Raw genomic sequence first — 23,009 nt, 5'->3', positions numbered from 1 at the left:
ACTATCTGCAATATGAATTTCAGGCAAATGTTCCATTTAAATCAGTCTAATAAAGAAAAAAAACAGGAGTTCCCACTGTGGCTCAGTGGTAACGAACCCAACTACCATCCATGAGGATGCAGGTTTGATCCCTGGCCTCCCTCAGTGGGTTAAGAACCCAGGGTTACGATGAGCTGTGGGGTAGGTCACAGATGCAGCTCAGATCTGCACTAGCCTGGGAACCTCCATATGCTGCAGGTGCGGCCCTAAAAAGAAAAGAAAATAATAATTTTAAAAATAAAATAGAAGATTAAAAAAAAAATACATGCCATTTTCAGTAGAAAAATGGATAAAGGTTATGAGCACATAATTCACAAGAGAAACACAGATGTCAATAAACACAGGAAATTGTTCAGCCTGACTGATAATTACAGGAACCTAGTTTAAATTAAAAGATCATTTTCTGGAGTTCCCGTCGTGGCGCAGTGGTTAACGAATCCGACTAGGAACCATGAGGTTGCGGGTTCGGTCCCTGCCCTTGCTCAGTGGGTTAACGATCCGGCATTGCCGTGAGCTGTGGTGTAGGTTGCAGGCGCGGCTCGGATCCCGCGTTGCTGTGGCTCTGGCGTAGGCCGGTGGCTACAGCTCTGATTGGACCCCTAGCCTGGGAACCTCCATATGCCGTGGGAGCAGCCCAAGAAATAGCAACAACAGCAACAACAAAAAGACAAAAGACCAAAAATAAATAAATAAATAAATAAAAGATCACTTTCCTTATCAAACTAATGAAGGAGTTTTTTATTTATTTTATTTTGTCTTTTTGCTTTTCTGGGGCCGCTCCCACGGCATATGGAGGTTCCCAGGCTAGGGGTCCAATCAGAGCTGTAGCCACCGGCCTACACCAGAGCCACAGCAATGCGGGATCCAAGCCGCGTCTGCAACCTACACCACAGCTCACGGCAACGCCGGATCGTTAACCCACTGAGCAAGGCCAGGGATCGAACCTGCAACCTCATGGTTCCTAGTCTGATTCGTTAACCACTGAGCCACGACGGGAACTCCAGTTTTTTTTAATCTAAAAAATGGCGGCCGTGTCTTTTGAGTCTTACAATCCACTCTCCTCTTCCCACCACACTGTGGAAAGAATAACCCTACCTTTGAATTCACCCTTTCCACTGGAACTGCTTCCACTGAGGTCACCAAGGATCCTGACAGCCACGTCCTGCAGCCATCATTCAGTCTGCCTCACTTGGCCTTTCTCTTCCAGTGACGTTACCCAGCCCTGAGCCTCCTTCTAGAACGTTCTCTTCCCAAACTTGTCTAAACAACGCTAGGGCCTGTCCTAAGCGCCATTTCCTTCACACTCCAGTCCCTCTGGTGTTTTCCACCAGGACCGAGGTTAAGATACCGTGTGTATGCCAAGGAAGCCCCCACCTGCCCCGGGGCTTTGACCTCACTCAGCCAGCGCTTTCCAGACACCTTCGGCTGATGCTCACCCAGACCTAAACGCGCTGTGCTCCTGATGTAAATCACTGCGTTGTCTCCACGGAGTTCCCTCGGCATGGTGTTTGGCCGGCGATAGCCTCGTCCATCTGACTTAGAACACTGGGGGCATCCTGGACCCTCTTCTCTCCCTCCACCCCCACACTCAGCGCTGCACACCTGGTGTCCATTCTCACTGCCCTGCCCGGGCCCGTGCACCTGTCATTTCCCCCCAGGACCAGTCTCCTGCCCTCCGTCCTGCCCCTGCACGCACCCTTCACAAGGCAGCCAGCATGATCTTTCTCCATCACAAATAGCTTGTAATTCGCTTAATTCGCTTTGATGGAAAGTCATCACGTAGGACGGAGCCAAGCTCTCTGGCATGCTGAGCTCTGTAGGAGAGGGTACCCCTCCCCGACCCTCCGGCCGGCTGGCCCTCAAACAATGATTAGTGTACCGTGGGCTCAGAAAAGGTGTCCTGCGCCTCCTTGCTTTGTCTCATCACAATCCTGTGATTTTGAGGGCAGACCCAGGTTTCATTTCACCTCCGAGGTGCTTGCACCAAGCTCACTCTGGCAGAAGGGAGATTCTTTATTAGATGCCTGCTGAAGTGAATCAACGTTTTGCCAGGTGGAAATGAGCAAACTGTATGATTCCAAGGACAGAAAGCTGAGCCACGCCAGGGTATATAAATGCTCACATAGATGCAAAGGAAGAAGGGGCTCCAGCAGGCTGCGTGGACCCCATCACGTGTGGAAGGAAAGAGGGGGCGATGGGCCAGGAAAGGGAGGTCACCACAGAATCAGGCCAGGCAGTGTAAAAGGTGATACGGTCTGCAATGGGCATTATCAAAACAAAATTTGAGGAGTTCTCTGGTGGCTCAGTGGGTTAAGGATCTGGCATTGCCACTACTGAGTCACTGCTATGCCATGGGTTAAATACCTGACCCAGGAAATTTTGCCTTTTTTTTTTAGGGCCACACCTGTAGCATATGGAAGTTCCCAGGCTAGGGGTCAAATCAGAGCTATGGCTGCCGGCCTACACCACAGCCACAGCAATGTGGGATCGAGCCTCGTCTGCTACCTACACCACAGCTCACAGCAATGCCGGATCCTTAACCCAGTGAGCGAGGCCAGGGATCAAACCCGAATCTTCATGGATGCTAGTTGGGTTCGTTAACCGCTGAGCCACAAAGAGAACTCCAGGCCCAGGAAATTTTGTATGCCTCAGGTGCAAACCAAAAAAAGAATTTTTTTTGAATTATCTTTTTTTTTTATTGGTCTTTTTTGGGCCGCACCCGCAGCATATGCAAGTTCTCAGGCTAGGGGTCGAATCGGAGCTATGGCAGCTGGCCTACACCACAGCAACACTGGATCCAAGCTGTGTCTGTGACCTACACCACAGCTCATGGCAACCCTGGATCCTTAACCCACTGAGTGAGGCCAGGGATCGAACCTCACGGATCCTTGTCAGGTTCATTACCGCTGAGCCACGACGGGAACTGCCCCCCAAAAAAATTTTGAGTAGGATAATAAAAATGTCCAGATAAGTGTAGTAATTATTTAGAGAATGAATGGGAAATACGAGTGAAAGGGAAGGCACTTAGGAGACTGAAGCAACTTAGCGAGGGGAGGGGAAAGGGAAAATGAGGGGAACAGCAAACATTCAACTAAGCACCTAATCAATTTTCACTTTAGTCCTCATGATAAGCCTGCGTGGCAAGAACTATATTATCCTCATTCCTAAGCGGCAACTGTCATTCAGAGGCCTGAAGTCACTTGTGAACGGTCACAATCAGAAAGTGGCAACACCAGCTGGGGCTGGAACTCCCATCCGTCTCCAAAGCCCATGCATGTCCTACCACAGGCCCCGCGGAGATGTGGCAGGGCAGAGGGAAGGAAGGAGGAGGGGGAGGAAGACTCCGGGGCATCGCAGAGGAGAAACCATCCCCCCCCCACCCCACCCCCAAGGAACTCAGGGAGATGCGGGGCCAGGGACCAGTGGAATCGCCAGAGGTGGGTAACTGAGAGAACTGGAGACGGACTGCCCGTAAATCACTTCCTTCTCATCTGCAGCTTTCAAGGGACACGTACCTGCTCCTGGGCAACAGAGTTTTTCCAATGCTTTGTCTGTGTCATCTCCATGCTCCTTTATACCTGTGTATTCCTTAAACTTCAGGCCGTCCTCAAAGGTCAGAGTTTCATTCAGTACATCCATTGCCTAAAGCAATTCCATGGTTTCATGAGAAATAAACCATATGTGGGGTGGGAGGGAAGTTTAAAAATTATCTTGTGCTCCTAGTAAGAACATTTTACCAAGATATGTGGTATTCGATGCATGATTATTACTAGGGTTTTAAAACTGGAACTATGTGGGAACAAGACAGAAACAGGAATGTGTTTTTGAATTATCTTTGCTGCCTTCAATCTTATTCTCCTGCAGTTCCAGTCTACAGAACTCTCGAGGTTAGCTCATCGGTGCTCTGCTTTAAGCCTCAACATTCCCAATCAGGTCCCTAAAACTGCTCTTAATATTCCATAGTTGATAGTAAAATGATCATTCTGCTTCAAGCATATCAAAGCAGAGAATAACAAGAGGGAACACTTTATGAACTCCATTTTTTTTTCTAGGAGGCCAGCTTTGGCGCCTCACTTCCCAGAAGCCTTGTGGATGGACCAGTCCTCAGGTTCCAACCCAGACCCAGGTCCTCAGAGCTGCTCCCTCTGGTGCTCACAGCTCCAGCTTGGGGATACTTAGAGGCCTAATGATTAGCATATACATTGGGTCAAACCCCAGAGGATGAGTGAGCCCTAACGTAAACTATGGACTTGGAGTGATTACCATGTGTCGATGTCAGTTCATCCATTGTGACAAATGTTCCACTCTGGCGGGGGATGCTGATCTGGTGAAAGCTGGGATGGGTGGGTGGGTGGGTGGGGGTAGCTATATGGGAAATCTCTGCACCTTCTGCTCAATTTTGCCATGAACCTAAAACTGCTCTTAAACATGAAGCCTATGAAAACAAATTGCTCCTTCATCACATGCACACACACAACTCTGAATGAAACGACAACATAGAAAAGTTTTGGAGTTCCCTTTGTGGCTCAGTGGTTAACGAACCTGACTAGGATCCATGAGGATTCGGGTGCGATCCCTGGCCTCGCTCAGTGGGTTAAGAATCAGGTGTTGCTGTGAGCTGTGGTGTAGGTTGCAGACGCGGCTAGAATCCCGAGTTGCTGTGGCTGTGGCGTGGGCCAGTGGCTGTAGCTCCAATTCGACCCCTAGCCTGGGAACTTGCATATGCTGCACTAAAAGCAGAAAGCAGCCCTAAAGAGCAAACAAAACAAAAAAACATAAAAGTTTTAAGCCAATAAAAAACATAAAAGAAACTGAGTATATAATAACATAACATAAACACAGATATGTACATGCTCATACTTTGGGTAATTTAAAAGTCAAATTCAGAGAAGGTGAAATGGAAACTCAAATCAGTTGATTTTGTCAGCAGGTCTGGTAAAAAATTAGGATTCAAACAGATGTGGAAATCAAGTAATAAAATGAGGTGGAGTTTACTGTATTCATGCATACTACTACTGGTTAAAGGAGAGCCCAAGTGCATAACTGAGATTTACCCAAAGACCAGTAAAAAGTTATCGATAACTAATCAAGACCTAAAATAAATGTGCACGGTTTCAGGATACCTGCTCATTTATTTTAGGTGAGTATATTAGCTGTTGACCACATCTCATGTCTTCTATTTTAATCTATTTTAATTAAAAATTTACTATTATGAGGGAAAAATAGCTCCTTTATAATACAAAAATAAATTAAAATGGAATAACCCATCTATGGGACAATCTGAATTTTTTTAAAAAATGGAAGGATAAAAATACAGTTTGCAAGACTTGTCTGAACACCAGAGATTTTACTAGCAAGAATTTTAGAAAATTTCATGAAACATGCTCTTAAGACACTCATTTTCACAGCAGAAACTGACACAACATTGTAAATCAGCTATATTTTAATTTAAAGAAAAAAAAATGTTTTTTCAGCTTTTTAGGGCCACATCCGTGGCATATGGAGGTTCCCAGTCTAGGGGTTGAATCAGAGCTGCAGCTTCAGCCTATGCCACAGCCACAGCCATGCCAGATCTGAGCTGAGTCTGCAACCTACACCATAGCTCATGGCAACGACAGATCCTTAACCCACTGAATGAGGCCAGAGATAGAACCTGAAACCTCATGGTTCTAGTCGGATTCGTTTCCGCTGCGCCACGACGGGAACTCCAAAAAAAAAGTTTGTTTAAAGACACTCATTTTCTCATCCCAAGTAATAGAAATTTTACTTATTGGCATACCTCTTCCTCTTGGAGGATGTTTTCATCAGAAATACATTTGTCTAAATTAATTTCAAATTTTACTCCTCTCTAGAAGAAAGCAAGAAAAAAAGTCTTAGTTTAGCAATCCAGTAAAAACCTTAAACTTGTAACTCCCAGTATGACATTACAGATAGTTAAAACCATTAGTCTAACATGAAAAAAATAAGGCAATTCCATAAAATAGTAGGGGTTCCATCCTACAGGAAGCCCAGATTGCAAGGTGCAGAACCCCCGGCAAGTTTTTCAATATGAAACTTGAAGACAAAATGTTTATTACCTTAGCTTTATGTTTTGGTTCTGGAATTTTACTTTCCTTTCTGCTCTGAAGTCTACTTTGTTTCAAGTCTCTTTCAATAGCCTGAAAATTTAGAGAACAAAAATCTAGTATTTAATGTTGATCAAACAATTTTACTTTCACAATCCCTGAGCTCACATTCACAGCAGGGTCTGTCTATATTATTCGACTTCTCAAATGAACCTGATGATTGATTTGAGAATAAAAACGTGCCTATGTAAAGGAAAGCTAACAACAGGCCACTAAACACGTGAGCACAGTGTCCATTAACTTGAAATATGAATACACTCAACACTGGCGTTGCAATGGGTAAAACCCTATAACGTGACAATATTTCTCGCTCCGGTCCAGCACACCCCTAATCTAATTCAAGAGCGTTACGTTGACTATAAAGGTCTTCCCTTAAGAGGCTTGTGATTGCAATCAGGAAAACAAAAAGGTACACTGGTCATGATAAAGAAAGGAAGGGGCTCGAAAAATTGATGGGCAGTTTGAAGGAGGAGGAGAAGCCTGCGGCAGTCCCGACAAGAATTTCAAAGGAACGGCTGAGAGGTGAACAGCAAATGCTGAGCCTTCTCGGGGTTCAGTCCTGGGCCCTCTGGCCCTGTCTTCCTCGATGCACAGGGATCTCAGCAATTCCCATGGATTTAAACGCCGTCTTCATGAACTGGCTCTGAAACCTGTCTCTTCAGGTTGGAGCTCTCCTCCCCCTCTGAGCTTCAGATGTACAGATTCAACTGCCTAGACACCATCTTCACTTTAATATTCATTCCACAAGCACCCACTCTGGGCCGGACTCCGTCCTACACGATGCACTGGGGCAGAGCGTGGCCAGAAGGTCCTCCTGAGAACTTGCCTTTTGCTGGAGTAATTGAGGTAATAAATTACACGAACTAGATAAGTTCAGAGGGCATTAAATGCTCTAAAGAAAATAAAATAGGGTAATAGCACAGCAATGAGGACAGGATGAGAGGCGTGCTGGAGAAGCCTATATGGCATTTGATTTACACCCCAGAATGATGGTGGACCTGGCTTGTAAAGGTCTGGGGGACAGTGTGTTCCAGGCAGAGGCAGGATGCAATTTCTCAGAGCTTCCTGACACCATCTCCAAAGTAGGACTCTTGAGTGCCCCCCACTCTTCCGTACCTTGGTAAAAGACACTGTTTCTTTCAAGCCAGAAACTTATGAATCTCCTCTGTGTTTATATGTATGTTTTTTAAAAAGAGCATTAAAAATATATGTACACACACACATATATACATACAAGTGTATACATACATGTATATATATGTGTGTGTGTACATGTGTATATATGTATATATATATTTTTTAATGCTCTTTTCTCTCCACCCTTTTACATCAGGTCTCCATCATCTCTCCCTTAATCAATTACTGCCTCGTCTGTGTACCACACCCTGTGTGTGGACTTCACATACCGCATCTGTCAGTTTGAATCATCACAGGTCCTTTGCCCTTCGCCCCTGGGAAGGGTGTTCTCCCGCTTTGCAACGTGATGCACTCTCAAACACCACTGTGACTTCTGCATCTTGCTTTTATCTGTGAGGTTGGCTGTCTCCATTGCATAAGGAGGGTCATATTGCTTTATTTCCCTTAAAATACAATTTTGTCAGACCCTAAAGCCCTATGTCACCCACACGGAGCAGAAAATTCAACCTCAGTCCACTTTAGAGCTCTCGGCACCGTCTCTCGTGAAGGTCCCTGGGCCTTTCACAAAGCTCAACAAGCAAGGAGGCTGCTGAGCCTTCCCTCAGCAGGGGCTCCTCTCACCTGCCCCCAATCCAGCCCCCGGTGCCCCTTGAAGGCAAAGGGGAAACAACACCCAGAAGAAACACAGTCATTTGAGAGCCACTGGATAATTCAGCTCTTCCCTACTCCTGCCGAAAAGGTAAGTTTGACACAGAAGAGAAATTAACCACCAGATTCCCTGACCAGTGTGTCTGAGACTGACCCAAACTCCATCAGCAAGTGCAATGTTCATACGCCCAGGGAACTGGCTGCGGCCGATTCACCAGCCAGCCGTGGAAAACCAATGCCGGGCCCCCCCGCCCGCCCCCCGACCATCTGGGCTGGAGCCTAGGTGCTGAAGGTTTTTTTAAAACTTTCCCAGCTGATTCTACTGAACAGGGAGGAGCAGGAACCTGAACTGCAGCAAAGTCCCCCGAAAACGCAGCATCGTCTGATAAGAACGACCATCACCTGCACACGTGCTTCTTCCTCAGGGGCCTCTTGGTGGATGGGCCAGTCGCTCTTCTTCACCAAATAGGTTTTATGACTTATTTTTGAGTCCTCCTTCAACGCAAAATAGACACAGTCAATACAGGTTGGTTCTGTGTCAGTTCTGAAGGCCACTCACGGAACCCCAGCCGCTAGACCTGAGTGGGATCTAGGGAGGACGCTGGCTGATGGATCCGTGCGTGTGCTGGAGCGAGCTCTCTCTACCGCTTCATTTCCCTACAGCTGCCTTCGGTTCCCCAAGTGCTTCTTTCCTGTCTCTCTAAAAGGTCTGCTATCCGTCTTTCCTGGACGCAGGCTTCCGTCGCAGACCTGCTTCCTAAACACAGGGCTGATGACAGCACAAGACCCCACGATGAGCCCCGCCTCCTCTCTGGGGACAAGCACCACTGGTCTGCCCCCTCCCAGGGCAGCCGGGTGTGAAGTTTTGTGTGGTCCTTTCAGACGCCCTCCTCCTTAGCTCTGCCACCCCAAATTCTACTCTTCTTCTCAGACCCGGTTTGGGCTCCCCTCCCCTCTTCCTTAAAAATCTTCAACCTGCTCATCCTGCTGATCTTTACTCCAGAGCACTCACGGGGCTTAATGAGATTCAGCCCTAGTCCATCATTGCTCCATACACGTGTGTCTCATCTTTCCAGCTATTTATCAGTAGATGTGCCTATGCTAGAAAGAGGACAGGTTTTAGAACCAGATACTTACTTAGTCTGCTTTGTATTCTGTTGTTGTTGTTTTGCTTTTTAGCTGCACCCTTGACATGTGGGAGTTCCTGGGCCAGGGATCGAACCCATGTCACAGCAGCAACCTCAGACACAGCTGTGACAATGCTGGGTCCTTAACCCGCTGAGCCACAAGGGAACTCCTAGTCTGCCTTGTAATATCTAAGCAATTTTCAATAAGTTATTTACTTCTGTTTGGGGAAGTAAAGAGATACACATGTGAAAGTTCTAGTTCAGAGCCTGGCACCTAGAATTGAATTGTACCATATGTTTATTTCATCTACATTAGCTCATCTCCATGCACTGAGGGGCGGAGGTGAGGGGGAGGGGGAAAGATGGATTTGAGCAGTGCGCGGGCAGTTCTTTGCAAAGAGTGTGCAGTTCAAGTGTGAGTGAGACGGAGGCCCACTCTGTCCTTGGTGGGTCTCAGTGCCCATAGGCCCCCACAGGAGGAACATGCCAGGGAGCTGAGGGCGTTCTTCATGTTTTAACAGGCATGTGTTTTTCATGCAATGTGGTTGCCAAACACAGGCCAGCTGTCTTATCTAGAGCGCTACTGAAAAAGCAATGATCTGAAGGCTGGAAGGATGAGTTTCCAGTGTGGCGCTTTTAAAGAATTTTTCAAAAAGCATCTCAACTGCACTTAAATGTTGCCTTACATGGACTTTCAAACCATACCCCTGCATATGAGATGATTTTAATAGAGCTGAATTCAGTAAGTGCCTTTTTCCAACCTTCTGGGCATGAATTTCCTTTCTGCATCTAATCCGGTCCCGGAGTAAAGGAGTTTCTCAGTCAATACTTATTGAGTGACTCATGGGGAAGATAAGCAACCAGTATTTTTAATAACAGCCCCTCTTAATTGAGAATCTCAGGTAGACCCATCACCTGGGTAGCCTCAAGTAAACCATTATAAAACGAAGCTTCCATTAAATCTGACAGCTCTCCTCTCTAAGAAGTGTTTGCATGATCAAGTTTATCTTTTCTATGAGAAGATCAGTACTTTGAATACCTGCTCAACTAGGTAGCTCTCAATCAATAGAACAAGATTCCCTTTCGGAGAATGAATTTATTTACCTCCAGGGCACACCCCATCTTCTTTCTAATTGCCTTCATGTCGCTGTGGTACTGTTGGCGTATTTGCTCCAACTGCTTCCAATATTCCTGGAAAGCAATCCCAAGCCCCCAAGTTTAAATGTGTGTGAGCAACTTGACAAAAAGATCTGTACAGCCTATGATTTTAGAGATGGGTGATAAATAGCAACGGAAAAGCTGCCGCTCCTGAAAATGATAATCTGCCCTACACTTTGGCTGTGGTACTTCACCCTCTGTGAGGATATGATTTCTTGGGGCAATCTCACTTTTATATATAACCCCAAGTCCATTAATGACACACTATGTATCTTACTTTTATGTATAATTCTATTATGGGTTGAATTTTGTCCCCCCTGCAAAAAGACATACTGGATTCCTAAGCCCCACTACCTCTGATTGTGATTTTATTTGGAGATAGTGTCACTGCAGATGTGACTAGTTAAGCTAAGATGTGGTCACACGGGAATGACTGGCGTCCTTTTTAGAAGGTGGCCATGTGGGAGTTCCCATCCTGGCACAGTGGAAACGAATCCGACTAGGAACCATGAGGTTGTGGGTTTGATCCCTGGCTTCACTCAGTGGGTTGAGGATCCGGCGTTGCCGTGAGCTGTGGTGTAGGTCGCAGACACGGCTCGGATCTGGCATGGCTATGGCTGTGGTGCAGGCCGGCAGCTATAGCTCTAATCTGACCCCTAGCCTGGGAACTTCCATATGCAGCGGGTGTGGCTCTAAAAAGACAAAAGCCAAAAAAAAAAAAAAAAAAAAAGAAGGTAGCCGTGTGAAGAGAGATGCCCACGGAGGATGTCATGTTCATGGGCAGAGGCTAGAGTCGCAGGGCTGCAAGCCTGGGCATCCAAAGCCTGCTCTGACCACCCAGCAGAAGCCAGCGGGAGGCAAAGGTTCCCCTCTAGCTTTCAGAGGGAGCGTGGCCCTGCTGACACCTTGACTCTGGACTTCAAGCCTCCAGAATTGTGAGACCATCAATTTCTGTTGTTTTAAACCACTCCAGTTTGTTGTAAGGCAGCCCCAGGGGACCAATACAAATTCTGAAAATGTTGAGGATGGACAGGCACTTTATCAAGCCGAGGTAAAGAGCCTGATGAACTCAGCTGCACTGCATTCTCTGAGAGGGGGGGAACTCACATCTCTGCCTCCCTGAGGTCCCAGTGTGGTGCGTCACAGCGGTGCGTCCCCAAAGTATTTGCTTAACGGGCTCTCCTGGGAGCACAGGACGTGCTAAAAGCAACACCTTGTCTCAGTAGAGGAGACAATGAGAGAAGCACTACGGGAGCCCTGGGCAGACCCTCCTGACCTGTTCCTTCGTTTCATTCCTCCTGAACTGCGGCCCCTGGAATCCAGGCTCTTCTCCGTCGCTTCTTGGCTCTTGCCTCTGCTCGTGATTTGGCTCAGCAGACGATGGACGAAGACCCTGTTATTTGAATGAAATAACCTAGAAAGCATATCTGCACTTTGGAAATGTGATTTGGCCTTGACCTTGTCCTTTAAACAATAATTATATCATCAATCGAAATATTGGGGAGGTTTTTTTTTGGTTTTTTTTTTTTGTGAGCTGTAGCATTTCCTTAGTTTAAGTGTGAAACATTTAAAAAGCAAAGAAAATGAATGAAACTATTTGTCCATCAATAGTTTATGCTACCATGTGGGACACCTAGCTTCATTTTCTGAACTGGAAAATGATAACTGTGAAATCAAAGTTCTGCAAAAGTTCAGCAGGCCCTGAAACATGAGATTCAGTAGGGGAAGGGAACTAGAACTTTTGAGCAGTTTAAAATAAGAGCCATGGGAGTTCCCGTCGTGGCGCAGTGGTTAACGAATCCGACTAGGAACCATGAGGTTGCGAGTTCGGTCCCTGCCCTTGCTCAGTGGGTTAACGGTCCGGCGTTGCCGTGAGCTGTGGTGTAGGTTGCAGACGCGGCTCGGATCCTGCGTTGCTGTGGCTCTGGCGTAGGCTGGTGGCTATGGCTCCGATTCGACCCCTAGCCTGGGAACCTCCATATACCGCAGGGGTGGCCCAAGAAATAGCAAAAAGACAAAAAAAAATAAAAATAAAAATAAAAAAATAAAATAAGAGCCATACACATAGGATGCATAGCCAATCTCCCGCAGCCTCAGAACTTTGACATTATATGTAAGGGTAAAGGTTAACTTTCATTTCAAATACAATAGTCACTTTTTTAAAATGTGTTGAATTCTAATAAAATAGAATCAAAGAACTGAAGCACTGAAGGGGACTTTGGAGCCCATCTACAGCTTTTCTAGAAAAAGGAAGTTGAGGTTCAAAGAGGTTGCATGTCCTGCCTAAGGTCACCCAGCAAGTGATGGAACCAGGGAAGGGACTAGGCTTCCCACACCCTAAATGAAGCCTAGTCTCATTATTCTTTAGCTTTAAAAACTGGGGTGAGTGGAGGGCAGTCTTAATCTTCTTTGAGGAACGAACCTTGACTTAAGGACCCATGAATATTCGTGAACAGAGAAAGTGTTAGAACATTCCCGATGGTTTCTTATATTTGGTATCTTACTTACCAACTGCTTTTCCACTTTCAGCTTATATTGTTGAGCTTCGCGTTTCCTCTGAAGGTATTCAGTGGTCCTGAGGAAATAAAAATGTTCAGCCTGAACAGAAATTTTAACTCATCGCTGACACCAATTTAACGAGGGAATTTTCAGCTTCATAATGACATTCACAATTCACCTGCAATGTTCCAAGTTCAAGAAGCAGTTCAAAGTCACCGAATGTGTACATTGGCTAAGAAGAGCTTTGGAATCAAGAAGGCAGGGTAGTAAAGAGAACAGTAAAACTGGGGACACGGGAGAGAGAAAACTGAACAATAGGGATTTTCTTCAGGGCAGGAATTCATCCACTGAGTGCCCACGACCTGTTGAGGGGAAAAGAAAAAACCCGGAGAGGGGTCTCCTCATGCTGTGCGCAGGTGTCTAATCTACAGCCTCGTCACCCCAACTGGACTGACCTTTGCTTGTCTGTTTCCTGCATGACACCCTGAGCTCCTTGCGAGCAGATGGGGCCCCACCCTGCACCTCTGCTCCTCATACAAATCCTTAACAAACAAAGAAACAGGCTTTAGCTGCCTCTCACAATGGTTAGGTGTCTTCAGCACAAGTTGAACTGGAGGCTAGGGGTCTAATCTGAGCTGTAACTGCCGACCTACACCATAGCCACAGCCACGTGGGATCCGAGCCACTTCTGCGACCTACACCACAGCTCAAGGCAACGCTGGATCCTTCACCCACTGAGTGAGGGCAGGGATTGAACCTGCACCCTCATGGAGACTAGTCGGGTTCGTTACCGCTGACTCGCAACAGAACCCCCAAAATTAGTCAGTTCTAGTCAAACCATTTTCAGGTTTGCACCTATGTGTTCTCTCTCCCTCTTTCTGTGTGTGTGTGTGTGTGTGTGTGTTTCAGAATTTCCAGCTAAGGATTTCCATAATTACCGACTGCTAAATAAAAACTACCACATTTCAGATCACTGCATGAGCTGGGGGATAAAGTTCTTTGGAATGCCAATAAACTCTCAGGCTCCAAAGACAGAACTGTCATTTTAGAAAGAATGCCTTTAAGGAACATTGGGATGACCAGTCCCCAGTTTATAAAGAGACAAGTTAACAAATCAGCTGTTTAGAAACACGATGAAATGGCAAGCTAATTAAGCTCTCTGGATCTTAGTTCCTCATCTATAAAATGGGCACAATACCAATCACACCAGAGTTGAGAGGATGATTCGAAGAGATGAGGTCTTTGAAGGGGCCCGGCCAGCATCTGATTCACAGACAGTGCTTGACTCGGGTGAGGGCTGACGTCCCTCTCAGACACCTACCTGGTACGTGTAACAATACATCCATGAGCAAAACCACTCAGCCACCTGGGGGCTGACCAACGGATACGCTCTCTCTCGCCCCTACCCCTGTACAGTTTCCTCTTCCTCCAGACAAGGACCTCAAGACACGATTCCCATGAAATTGGAGCTCTGACAGGGAGAAAGCTGGGCAGGGGTTCTGACTGAACAACGAGGTAGGGGTGGGTACCAGTCACCAGAGGGGCCTCCTGGAACACAGTAAGATGGTGGGCAGCAGCATACACGGAAGAGAAGAACTTTCTACCACTTTATGTGAGAGTTTGGGAGATAAAATCATACTTCATCAGAATAATGGACAGTTTGACAGCTCTCATATCTAGACAAATTGGAAGACACGTTCCCAATGGTTGAGAAAGGGAAAGGGGGGTTTTGTGGCTGCACCTAGTTCATACGTCAAATATATGTCACTCATTAGTTGAGTCCTATATGAATATTATCATGTGAACTAATAGAACACATAACCTTTTTTTTTTTTTCGCTCTTTCTAGAGCCGCACTCACGGCATATGGAGGTTCCCAGGCTAGGGGTCGAATTGGAGCTGTAGCCTCCCAGCTTTACCCCACAGCCACAGCAACACCAGATCCAAGTCGCGTCTGCAACCTACACCACAGCTCACAGCAACACCGGATCCTTAACATACTGAGCAAGGCCAGGGATCGAACCTGTGTCCTCATGGATGCTAGTCAAATTTGTTTGTGCTGAGCCACGATGGGAACTCTCCAGAACACATAACCTTTGAGGATCGTGGAGGTCGTTGAAAATGTATTAGGAAGATGGACAAAACCATAACGGCACCCAATATCTTTAAAATGAATAATCTTCCCATCACACGTTTCTGGAGAAATCATTCTTTTATCACTAGCGCTTATCTAATTTTCATTAGCTATCTGATGGGATCGCCATCACAAAGGCTCTTGTATTTTTCATTATTCATCCAAAATTGCAACAATAATTAACCACAGACTCCAAAAGTCAGCCAATTCCCAACCCTGAAAGAAAAAAATGTGATGAAAAAACTTATTTTTTAAAAAATGACTCTCAGGAGTTCCTGTCGTGGCGCAGTGGTTAACAAATCCAACTAGGAACCATAAGGTTGCGGGTTCGATCCCTGGCCTCACTCAGCGGGTGAAGGATCCAGCATTGCTGTGAGCTGTGGTGTACGTCGCAGACGCGGCTCGGATCCCGCATTGCTGTGGCTCTGGCGTAGGCCGGTGGCTACAGCTCCAATTCAACCTCTAGCCTAGGAACCTCCATATGCCGCGGGAGCAGCCCTAGAAATGGCAAAAAGACAAAAATAAATAGATGAATTAATAAATAAATAAATAATGGCTCTCAGACTTAGGTCTTTAGTTCTGTAGGCAGGTGTCAAATATTCTGGACACAGAGCAATGACATCGACATAAAGAAACTATTATAGGAGTTCCCGTCGTGGCGCAGTGGTTAACGAATCCGACTAGGAACCATGAGGTTGCGGGTTCGGTCCCTGCCCTTGCTCAGTGGGTTAACGATCCGGCGTTGCCGTGAGCCATGGTGTAGGTTGCAGACGCGGCTCGGATCCCGCGTGGCTGTGGCTCTGGCGTAGGCCGGTGGCTACAGCTCCGATTCAACCCCTAGCCTGGAACCTCCATATGCCGCGGGAGCAGCCCTAGAAATGGCAAAAAGACAAAAATAAATAGATGAATTAATAAATAAATAAAAAATGGCTCTCAGACTTAGGTCTTTAGTTCTGTAGGCAGGTGTCAAATATTCTGGACACAGAGCAATGACATCGACATAAAGAAACTATTATAGGAGTTCCCGTCGTGGCGCAGTGGTTAACGAATCCGACTAGGAACCATGAGGTTGCGGGTTCGGTCCCTGCCCTTGCTCAGTGGGTTAACGATCCGGCGTTGCCGTGAGCCATGGTGTAGGTTGCAGACGCGGCTCGGATCCCGCGTGGCTGTGGCTCTGGCGTAGGCCGGTGGCTACAGCTCCGATTCAACCCCTAGCCTGGAACCTCCATATGCCGCGGGAGAGGCCCAAGAAATAGAAACAACAACAACAACAACAAAAAAGACAAAAGACAAAAAAAAAGAAACTATTATAGATCTGCAGAAATGCGTTATGGAGTAAATTCTCTGATGGCAATTATTATTTATAATAATTACATTATTTTCTTTCTAATACATCCACATTCTGAAAAATTCCAAGAATATGAATGTTGAACAAAACATATTTTATTTTTCAATATGTCTCAAGTTATACTTGGATTACAATTGAAGTATTATTGACTAATGTCAATAACCTCTTTGGAAAATGATACATATGCAACTATTTTCGGGGGGCAGAGCTCGGGAGTAGAGCATTTAACTGCATATACAATGGTTTTCATTACTCCCAGATAGCAGAATTTACTAGAAAAGAGAAAACCTAGTAAAAATTCAGGAATATGACTCTGTGCCCACAGTTAGATGATGACATGAATAGGATGAGCTGCATCAAACGGGAGATGAAAAAGTGTCCAAGGAACTGTGCATTAGGGATTTCAAAAGGAGAATCAGGAAGTTCTTCCTGGAGGTTTTAGGAGAACTGGGGAGGATTTCGGAACTAATGTTGACAAACCAAGGCATTTTCAGAAGGCTGAAGCTGAGGCTAGACCATGACATTACCGTTGGCCTGGAGGCGGACTGTGGATTTCTGCCAGGTTGTAAGTCTCCTCAACCTCAGTATCTTTTTGAGGATCGTGGTGGCAATTTGGTCCGTGGGCTCTGTCCCTCAACCCGTCAAGTTGGGCGTAGTAATAGGCATAATGTCCACGCACTGCAGCAAGTTTGGGCCTTTCCACCATTGCTATCTGAGGGATTAAAAAGAAGAGAGAAAAACGTTTTTTAAAGACATGATTAAAATCTATCACGATGGACAGTTTGATAGTGACCATAGCTAAGTCAAGGCATTGACTTTTGCTCTAGCCTTGTTTTTGAGTAATCTTAGAATCCCCAAATCCTTGAATTAAAAAAGAGTTTATAAGTCTAAGTGCTGCAGCACAGGAGTTGATACTTTTGCTACAGTGTGAGTATGGATCACACATATAACTGTATCGAAGATGCTCGGCAAGTTTGGAGATGGTGCTGCGGCTTAGCAGGTAAAGAATCCGACTAGTATCCATGAGGAGACCAGTCAAGACCCCCTTGCTAAACAGCCGAGAAAGGTCCATTTAACATTGTGACAATGCTGCCCACTCGACAGTTGCTAACAGAAGAAAACGAGAAGCTCAAACCATTGGAAAGGCCTCGTGCTGGTAGCTGGAATATGAATAACCAAACACATGGTTAAAACGGAAATTCCCTCATTGGAAAGATGTAACATACTATATTCTTCGGTTCTTTTCAATGCTATGAAGTTCTTATATATATATGTGATTGAACCACATGGAAATGTAGATATGTGGCCATCTTTAACTTACAAAAATGCTACTTTCACATACTTCTATTCAAATATTAAAGTAAGTGTATAAAATTTGGGTTACTAGTCTAAACACAAATTTGTATATATATTTTAAATTATTTATTCATTTATTTATTTTCGGCAACACCCATGGCATGTGGAAGTTCCTGGGCTAGGAACTGAACCCATGCAATAGCAGTGACCCAAGCCATAGCTGTGACATGGCTAAGTCCTTAACCAGTAGGCCACCAGGAAGCTCCTATATACTTAAAAATCTTCTAAAGCATAAAGCAGTTTTCTTAGCTTTACCATGTTTGCCTATGTACAACCCAGAAGGTATTACTAATTATTTGAAAAATGGCTAGAAATAGAGAAAAGGATTGGAAGGAAGAAAAGAGCTTCTTTAGGGTTTTCTCTAAAATCCCAGATGGTAATGAAAACATCAGAGGTGGTTCCTGTGGAAACTCATTCATTGCAATGCACTAGCATAAGCTTTCAAATAATTTTTTTTTAATGTCAATACGGGAGTTCCCACTGTGGCACAATGCAATTGGCAGTGTCTCTGCAGTGCCAGGATGCAGGTTTGATCCCCAGACCAGTGCAGTGGGTTAAAGCATCTGGCAATGGAGTTTCCGTAGTGGCTCAGTGATAACAAACAAGATGAGAATCCATGTGGACGTGGGTTCGATCCCTGGCCTCGCTCAGTGAGTTAAGGATCTAGTATGGCCATGCGCTGTGGTGTAGGTCACAAATATGGCTTGGATCTGGTGTTGCTGTGGCTGTGACGTAGGCTGCAACAACAGCTCTGATTCAACCCCTAGCCTGGGAATTTCCATATGCCATGGGTGCAGCCCTAAAGAGACAAAGAAAAAAAAAAAAAAAGATCTGGCAATGCCACAGCTGTGACATAGGTTGCAACTGTGGCTCGGATTTGATTCCTGGCCTAAGAACTCCATGTGCTGTGGGGTGGCCAAAGAAGAAAAAGAAAAGAAAAAAGGTTTAACAAAACATTAATAAATTTTTTTAAAAGTCAATATGTTCTCCTAACTTCATCCATCCATGAGTCTTTTATTTTTTTAAGTTTTTCTGTCTTTTTGTCTTTCTAGGGCCGCACCTGTGGCATATATATGGAGGTTCCCAGGCTAGGGGTTGAATCGGAGCTGCAGCTGCTGGCCTGCACCTAGCCACAGCAACGCCAGATCTGAGCAGTGTCTGCAACCTATACCACAGCTCACAGCAACGCTGGATCCTTAACCCATAGAGCGAGGCCAGGGATGGAACCCAAAACCTCATGGTTCCTAGTTAGATTCGTTTCCACTGTGCCACAGTGGGAACTCCTCCATGAGTCTTTTAGATGTTTTTTATCTCCCACAGTTTGCTACAGAGTATTCTAAACCACAACATACTTTAAAAATTAAAGTTAAACCACATTCTATTAAATAAAGGGCAATAATTTAACTCGTAGTTTCAAAAATCTATCTATGCATGAACACATTTTCTAAAATGTCTACATAGAAAGGAAACACTTAGGAAATGTACTTTTTTTTTTTTTTTTTGTATTTCTTTGGGCTGCTCCGGCGGCATATGGAGGTTCCCAGGCTAGGGGTTGAATCGGAGCTGTAGCCACCGGCCTACGCCAGAGCCACAGCAACGCAGGATCCGAGCCGTGTCTGCAACCTACACCTCAGCTCACGGCAACACTGGATCGTTAACCCACTGAGCAAGGGCAGGGACCGAACCCACAACCTCGTGGTTCCTAGTCGGATTCGTTAACCACCGCGCCACGACGGGAACTCCAGGAAATGTGCTTTCAAATGGTCCTTTAACTATGCCATAAGCCTTTTGAAAAAATACAATTCTTCAATTAACACACGACAGTCATTTTTATGTACACATTTCACTAACATGAACTAAAAGATTCAACACTCTGCTGAAGTGGATTCAAATAATTGGCATAAAGAAACTCTGAGGAAAAAAATCAATGAATATAATAAAAATTTCTCAAATATAATATCAGAATTAAGAACACGAAATGCATAATGTTTTCTGCTGCTCTGTTACTTGACCTATATAGAGAAACCTTATTTATTTAAAGAAATTAAGGATTTCCCTTGTGGTGCATGGGTTAAGGATCTGGCATTGTCACTGCAGCAGCTCAGATTGCTGCAGTGGCGTGGGTTCAATCCCTGGCCTGGGAATTTCGACATGCACTCACCCCACCCCCCCACCCCGCCAAGAAAAAGGAATTTGAATTATAAAAAGAAAACTAAAACTAACATCTAGACTACTTAAAAGAAAATATGGCATTGTTTAAAAGTAACATCTAGAAGTGGTCCCATGATGTACCATTTAATGCTTATTACAGAATTTTATTACAACTACAAAACTAGTGAACGCCAAGGAAATGACCTTGCACCTGATGAACTTGTCGAGAAGGTCTGTAGAATATACCATCTGCTGAAAACCAGAGGGAGACTTTAGCGTGACTTACAGATATGGGCTTCTGGGCTCCAGCTGGTGGTCTCCATTCGTGTCTACAGAATATGTCCTTCCTTTTCTTTGGCACTGTTATCCTTGATCCTGGTGGGCACTTTCCCTGGAATCTCACTCTCTGTATTCCAGAATCTTATTGAACCAAAATAAAACAACTTCAATTTTTTTTTAATTTCCACATCTTTGACATATGCTTGTGAGCGTACAAGCACAAGAGGTACTTCATAACACAGTAAGTTCACTTTAGCCAGTCACATTTTTTTTTTTCTTTTTTGGCTGCCTGGCAGTACATGGAGCACCTGTGGCAACACTGGATCCTTAACCTACTGGGCCTGGCTGTGGATCGAACCTGCATCCCGGTGCTCCAGAGAGGGTGCTCATTCCATTGCACCATAGCAGTAACTCCAGCCAGTTACATTTATACCCAAGGACAAAAGTGCTGAGGGAAAATCACTGTGCAGGGTTTTTGAACGGAGGAAACCTTTCTTTCCAGGGTTGCTCTACATATTGCTAGTAATATACAACACTACTTTAAAAAAAATTAGGAATTATGTTATTTACAGAAACAATATGCATAACATAATGGCATATTTAGTAATTAAATTAATAACTACATTAATTTAATGACAAGTAATTAAACATAGTCAACAGAGCTTGGATTATCAGGCCACTTCATTCACATCACATTGTTTGAAATGGATGGACTGGGTCTTTTAATATGTTTGTGGTCATCGCCTTCGAAATGTGTCCTTGTTTTCCTATATGTCCTGTATCAGAAATGCAGACAACGCACTGTCATCCTCTACCTGCTACTTTCTAAACGTTCCCAATCTAGACCAATATATAACAAGGCCAAACCAAATGAAACCTGGCAGAATCATCCGCTCACTTTGCCTTTAGAACTTTGCTCAGTTTTAGTGTCTCCATCACAGTGGGTAGTATTTTCCCCACCCCTGATTCCTTGGAGAGATTTTCTACCGCTCATCCTTGAAGTTCAAACATTGGTTATGGCTAAAAATCCTGCTATCTTATTTCACGATATCAACTGACTTAGTAATTTTCCTCACCATTAATGTCTGTCTGCCTCTCCCTCTCTCTCACAAACACACACACACACACAGACACACACACACACACACACACAGACACACACACACAGTACTTGTTCATGAGATTCCTGATACCACCACTAAAACTGCTTCTCTAGTTACCATTACCATAAAGTGTCACCTGCTTTTTGGGAGGTCACATAGTAACTGTTCTCCCGCTGTTACTGATTAGGTCCAAGATCCTAACTTCGGCTCCAGTGGACCTCTGCAGGAAAATTCTAAATTTCCAGTCCACCCTCTCTAGTTCAAAAAAATAAGCTCCTCTCCTGATGCCATGTTTATCTGTGAACCTCTCCGATTCCTTCTTTCTTCTCTACACAAAAGTTAAGTTTGGATTCCACCTCTTCAAGCATCTCTTTATCAGCAAATCCACTGCTTCACCAAGTTTTCCCAACTATGAGAAGAGAGGAGATGAATCCTCCAGGTCATGCCTGAGTGAGACATTCAGGCGCACCCACTGGTCACTGCTCGACAAGGCGATTTTTCTCCTGCTTATACTGCTCACGTTTTAAAAATGTTCACGTTCAATGTATTTGGAGATACTTCCCTGCTGATGTGGTCAACCATATGAGTTTGGGGTTGGTAGATGCAAACTATTCCATTTAGAATAGAAAAGTAATGAGGTCCTACAATCCAGCACAGGGAACTATATCCTGTCTCTTGGGATAGAACTTGTTGGAAGACAGCACAAGAAAAAGAATGTTATCTATGTGTGTATAACGGGTCACTCTGTTATACAGCAGAAATTGGCACAACTCCGTACATTGACTATACGTTAATAAAATTAAAAATTAAAAATCACTGCACGAGACACATGTACTGAATGTTCTCTGATTGCATGGTTCAGCCGTTCTTACCTGGGACCACCCTTCCAGCTGGTTGAGAAGCGGACGCTCCTGCTTGATGGATGAGCGTGTGAGTGAATTCTTCCCGAATGACCTAAAACCGAACACGTGTCAGGGTTCTGCTCGTCAAAATCGCTGTCAAAATCCAAACAGAACTGCCTCAAGACACACCTCAGGAGTCAAGTGGTTGACAATGAGTCTCTCTAAGAAGGGCCTTCTCAAGATGGAATTGATGGATGGTCGATCTCGGGGCGATACTTCAAAGAGCTGGGATATTAAGGACTGGAGGTCACGGGAAAACCGCGGAGACACTGGGGAAATGTGCGCTCGACAAATCTTCAGCACCAGCTGGTGTAGGTTGTTACCTTCAAACTGGAAGGACAAAGAAGAATGATCCTAAATCAGAGACAAATTCAGTACCAGCACTTACTGCCGAGAACGAAACAGTTTACAGCTTCAGTTAGAAACTCTGTGGTCTACCCTGAATTGCCCTCATCAATTAAATGTTTTCGAGTAGATATTGTAGGATATTGTATTCAAGGGGATGTCATGTTATTTAAAACAAGATTTTTTTAGTTATAACTTTTTCTTGTTGTCAAAATATTTACTCATTATAAAAAAACTGGAAGCAGAGTTCCCGTCATGGTGCAGCAGAAACAAATCCAACTAGGAACCATGAGGTTGCGGGTTCGATCCCTGGCCTTGCTCAGTGGGTTAAGGGTCCGGCTTTGCCGTGAGCTGTGGTGTAGGTTACAGGCGCGGCTTGGATCCTGCTTTGCTGTGGCAGTGGTATAGGCCAGCAATTATATCTCTGATTCGACCCCCAGCCGGGGAACCTCCCTATGCCACAGGTGCGGACCTCAAAAGACAAAAAAATAAATAAATAAAATAAAATTTAAAAACTGGAAGGATCAACAGATGAATAGATTATGAAGATGTGGTACATATATACAATGGAATACTACTCAGACCTAAAAAAGAACAAAATACTGCCATTTGCTGCAACATGGATGCAACTAGAGATTCCTTGTACTAAGTGAGAAAGA

General features: G+C 44.9%; 1 protein-coding gene across 1 annotated transcript in view; it reads right to left on the bottom strand.

Moving 5' to 3' along the window:
* Positions 1-23,009, bottom strand: part of NEK5 (NIMA related kinase 5) — a 55,705-nt gene that overhangs the window by 13,089 nt on the left and 19,607 nt on the right. The window contains exons 9-19 of the mRNA XM_047755974.1: positions 22,135-22,335; positions 21,976-22,057; positions 20,008-20,141; positions 16,742-16,926; positions 12,743-12,809; positions 11,511-11,627; positions 10,181-10,267; positions 8,352-8,444; positions 6,117-6,197; positions 5,819-5,887; positions 3,555-3,681 (exon numbers count right to left, since the gene is read on the bottom strand). Coding sequence (XP_047611930.1) covers positions 3,555-3,681; positions 5,819-5,887; positions 6,117-6,197; positions 8,352-8,444; positions 10,181-10,267; positions 11,511-11,627; positions 12,743-12,809; positions 16,742-16,926; positions 20,008-20,141; positions 21,976-22,057; positions 22,135-22,335 — 1,243 coding nt within the window. The remainder of the gene's footprint in view (positions 1-3,554; positions 3,682-5,818; positions 5,888-6,116; positions 6,198-8,351; positions 8,445-10,180; positions 10,268-11,510; positions 11,628-12,742; positions 12,810-16,741; positions 16,927-20,007; positions 20,142-21,975; positions 22,058-22,134; positions 22,336-23,009) is intronic.

The sequence above is a fragment of the Phacochoerus africanus genome, chromosome 13 (assembly GCF_016906955.1).
Source record: "Phacochoerus africanus isolate WHEZ1 chromosome 13, ROS_Pafr_v1, whole genome shotgun sequence".
Taxonomy (NCBI): domain Eukaryota; kingdom Metazoa; phylum Chordata; class Mammalia; order Artiodactyla; family Suidae; genus Phacochoerus; species Phacochoerus africanus.
This window is presented reverse-complemented; position numbering and strand designations above follow the sequence as displayed.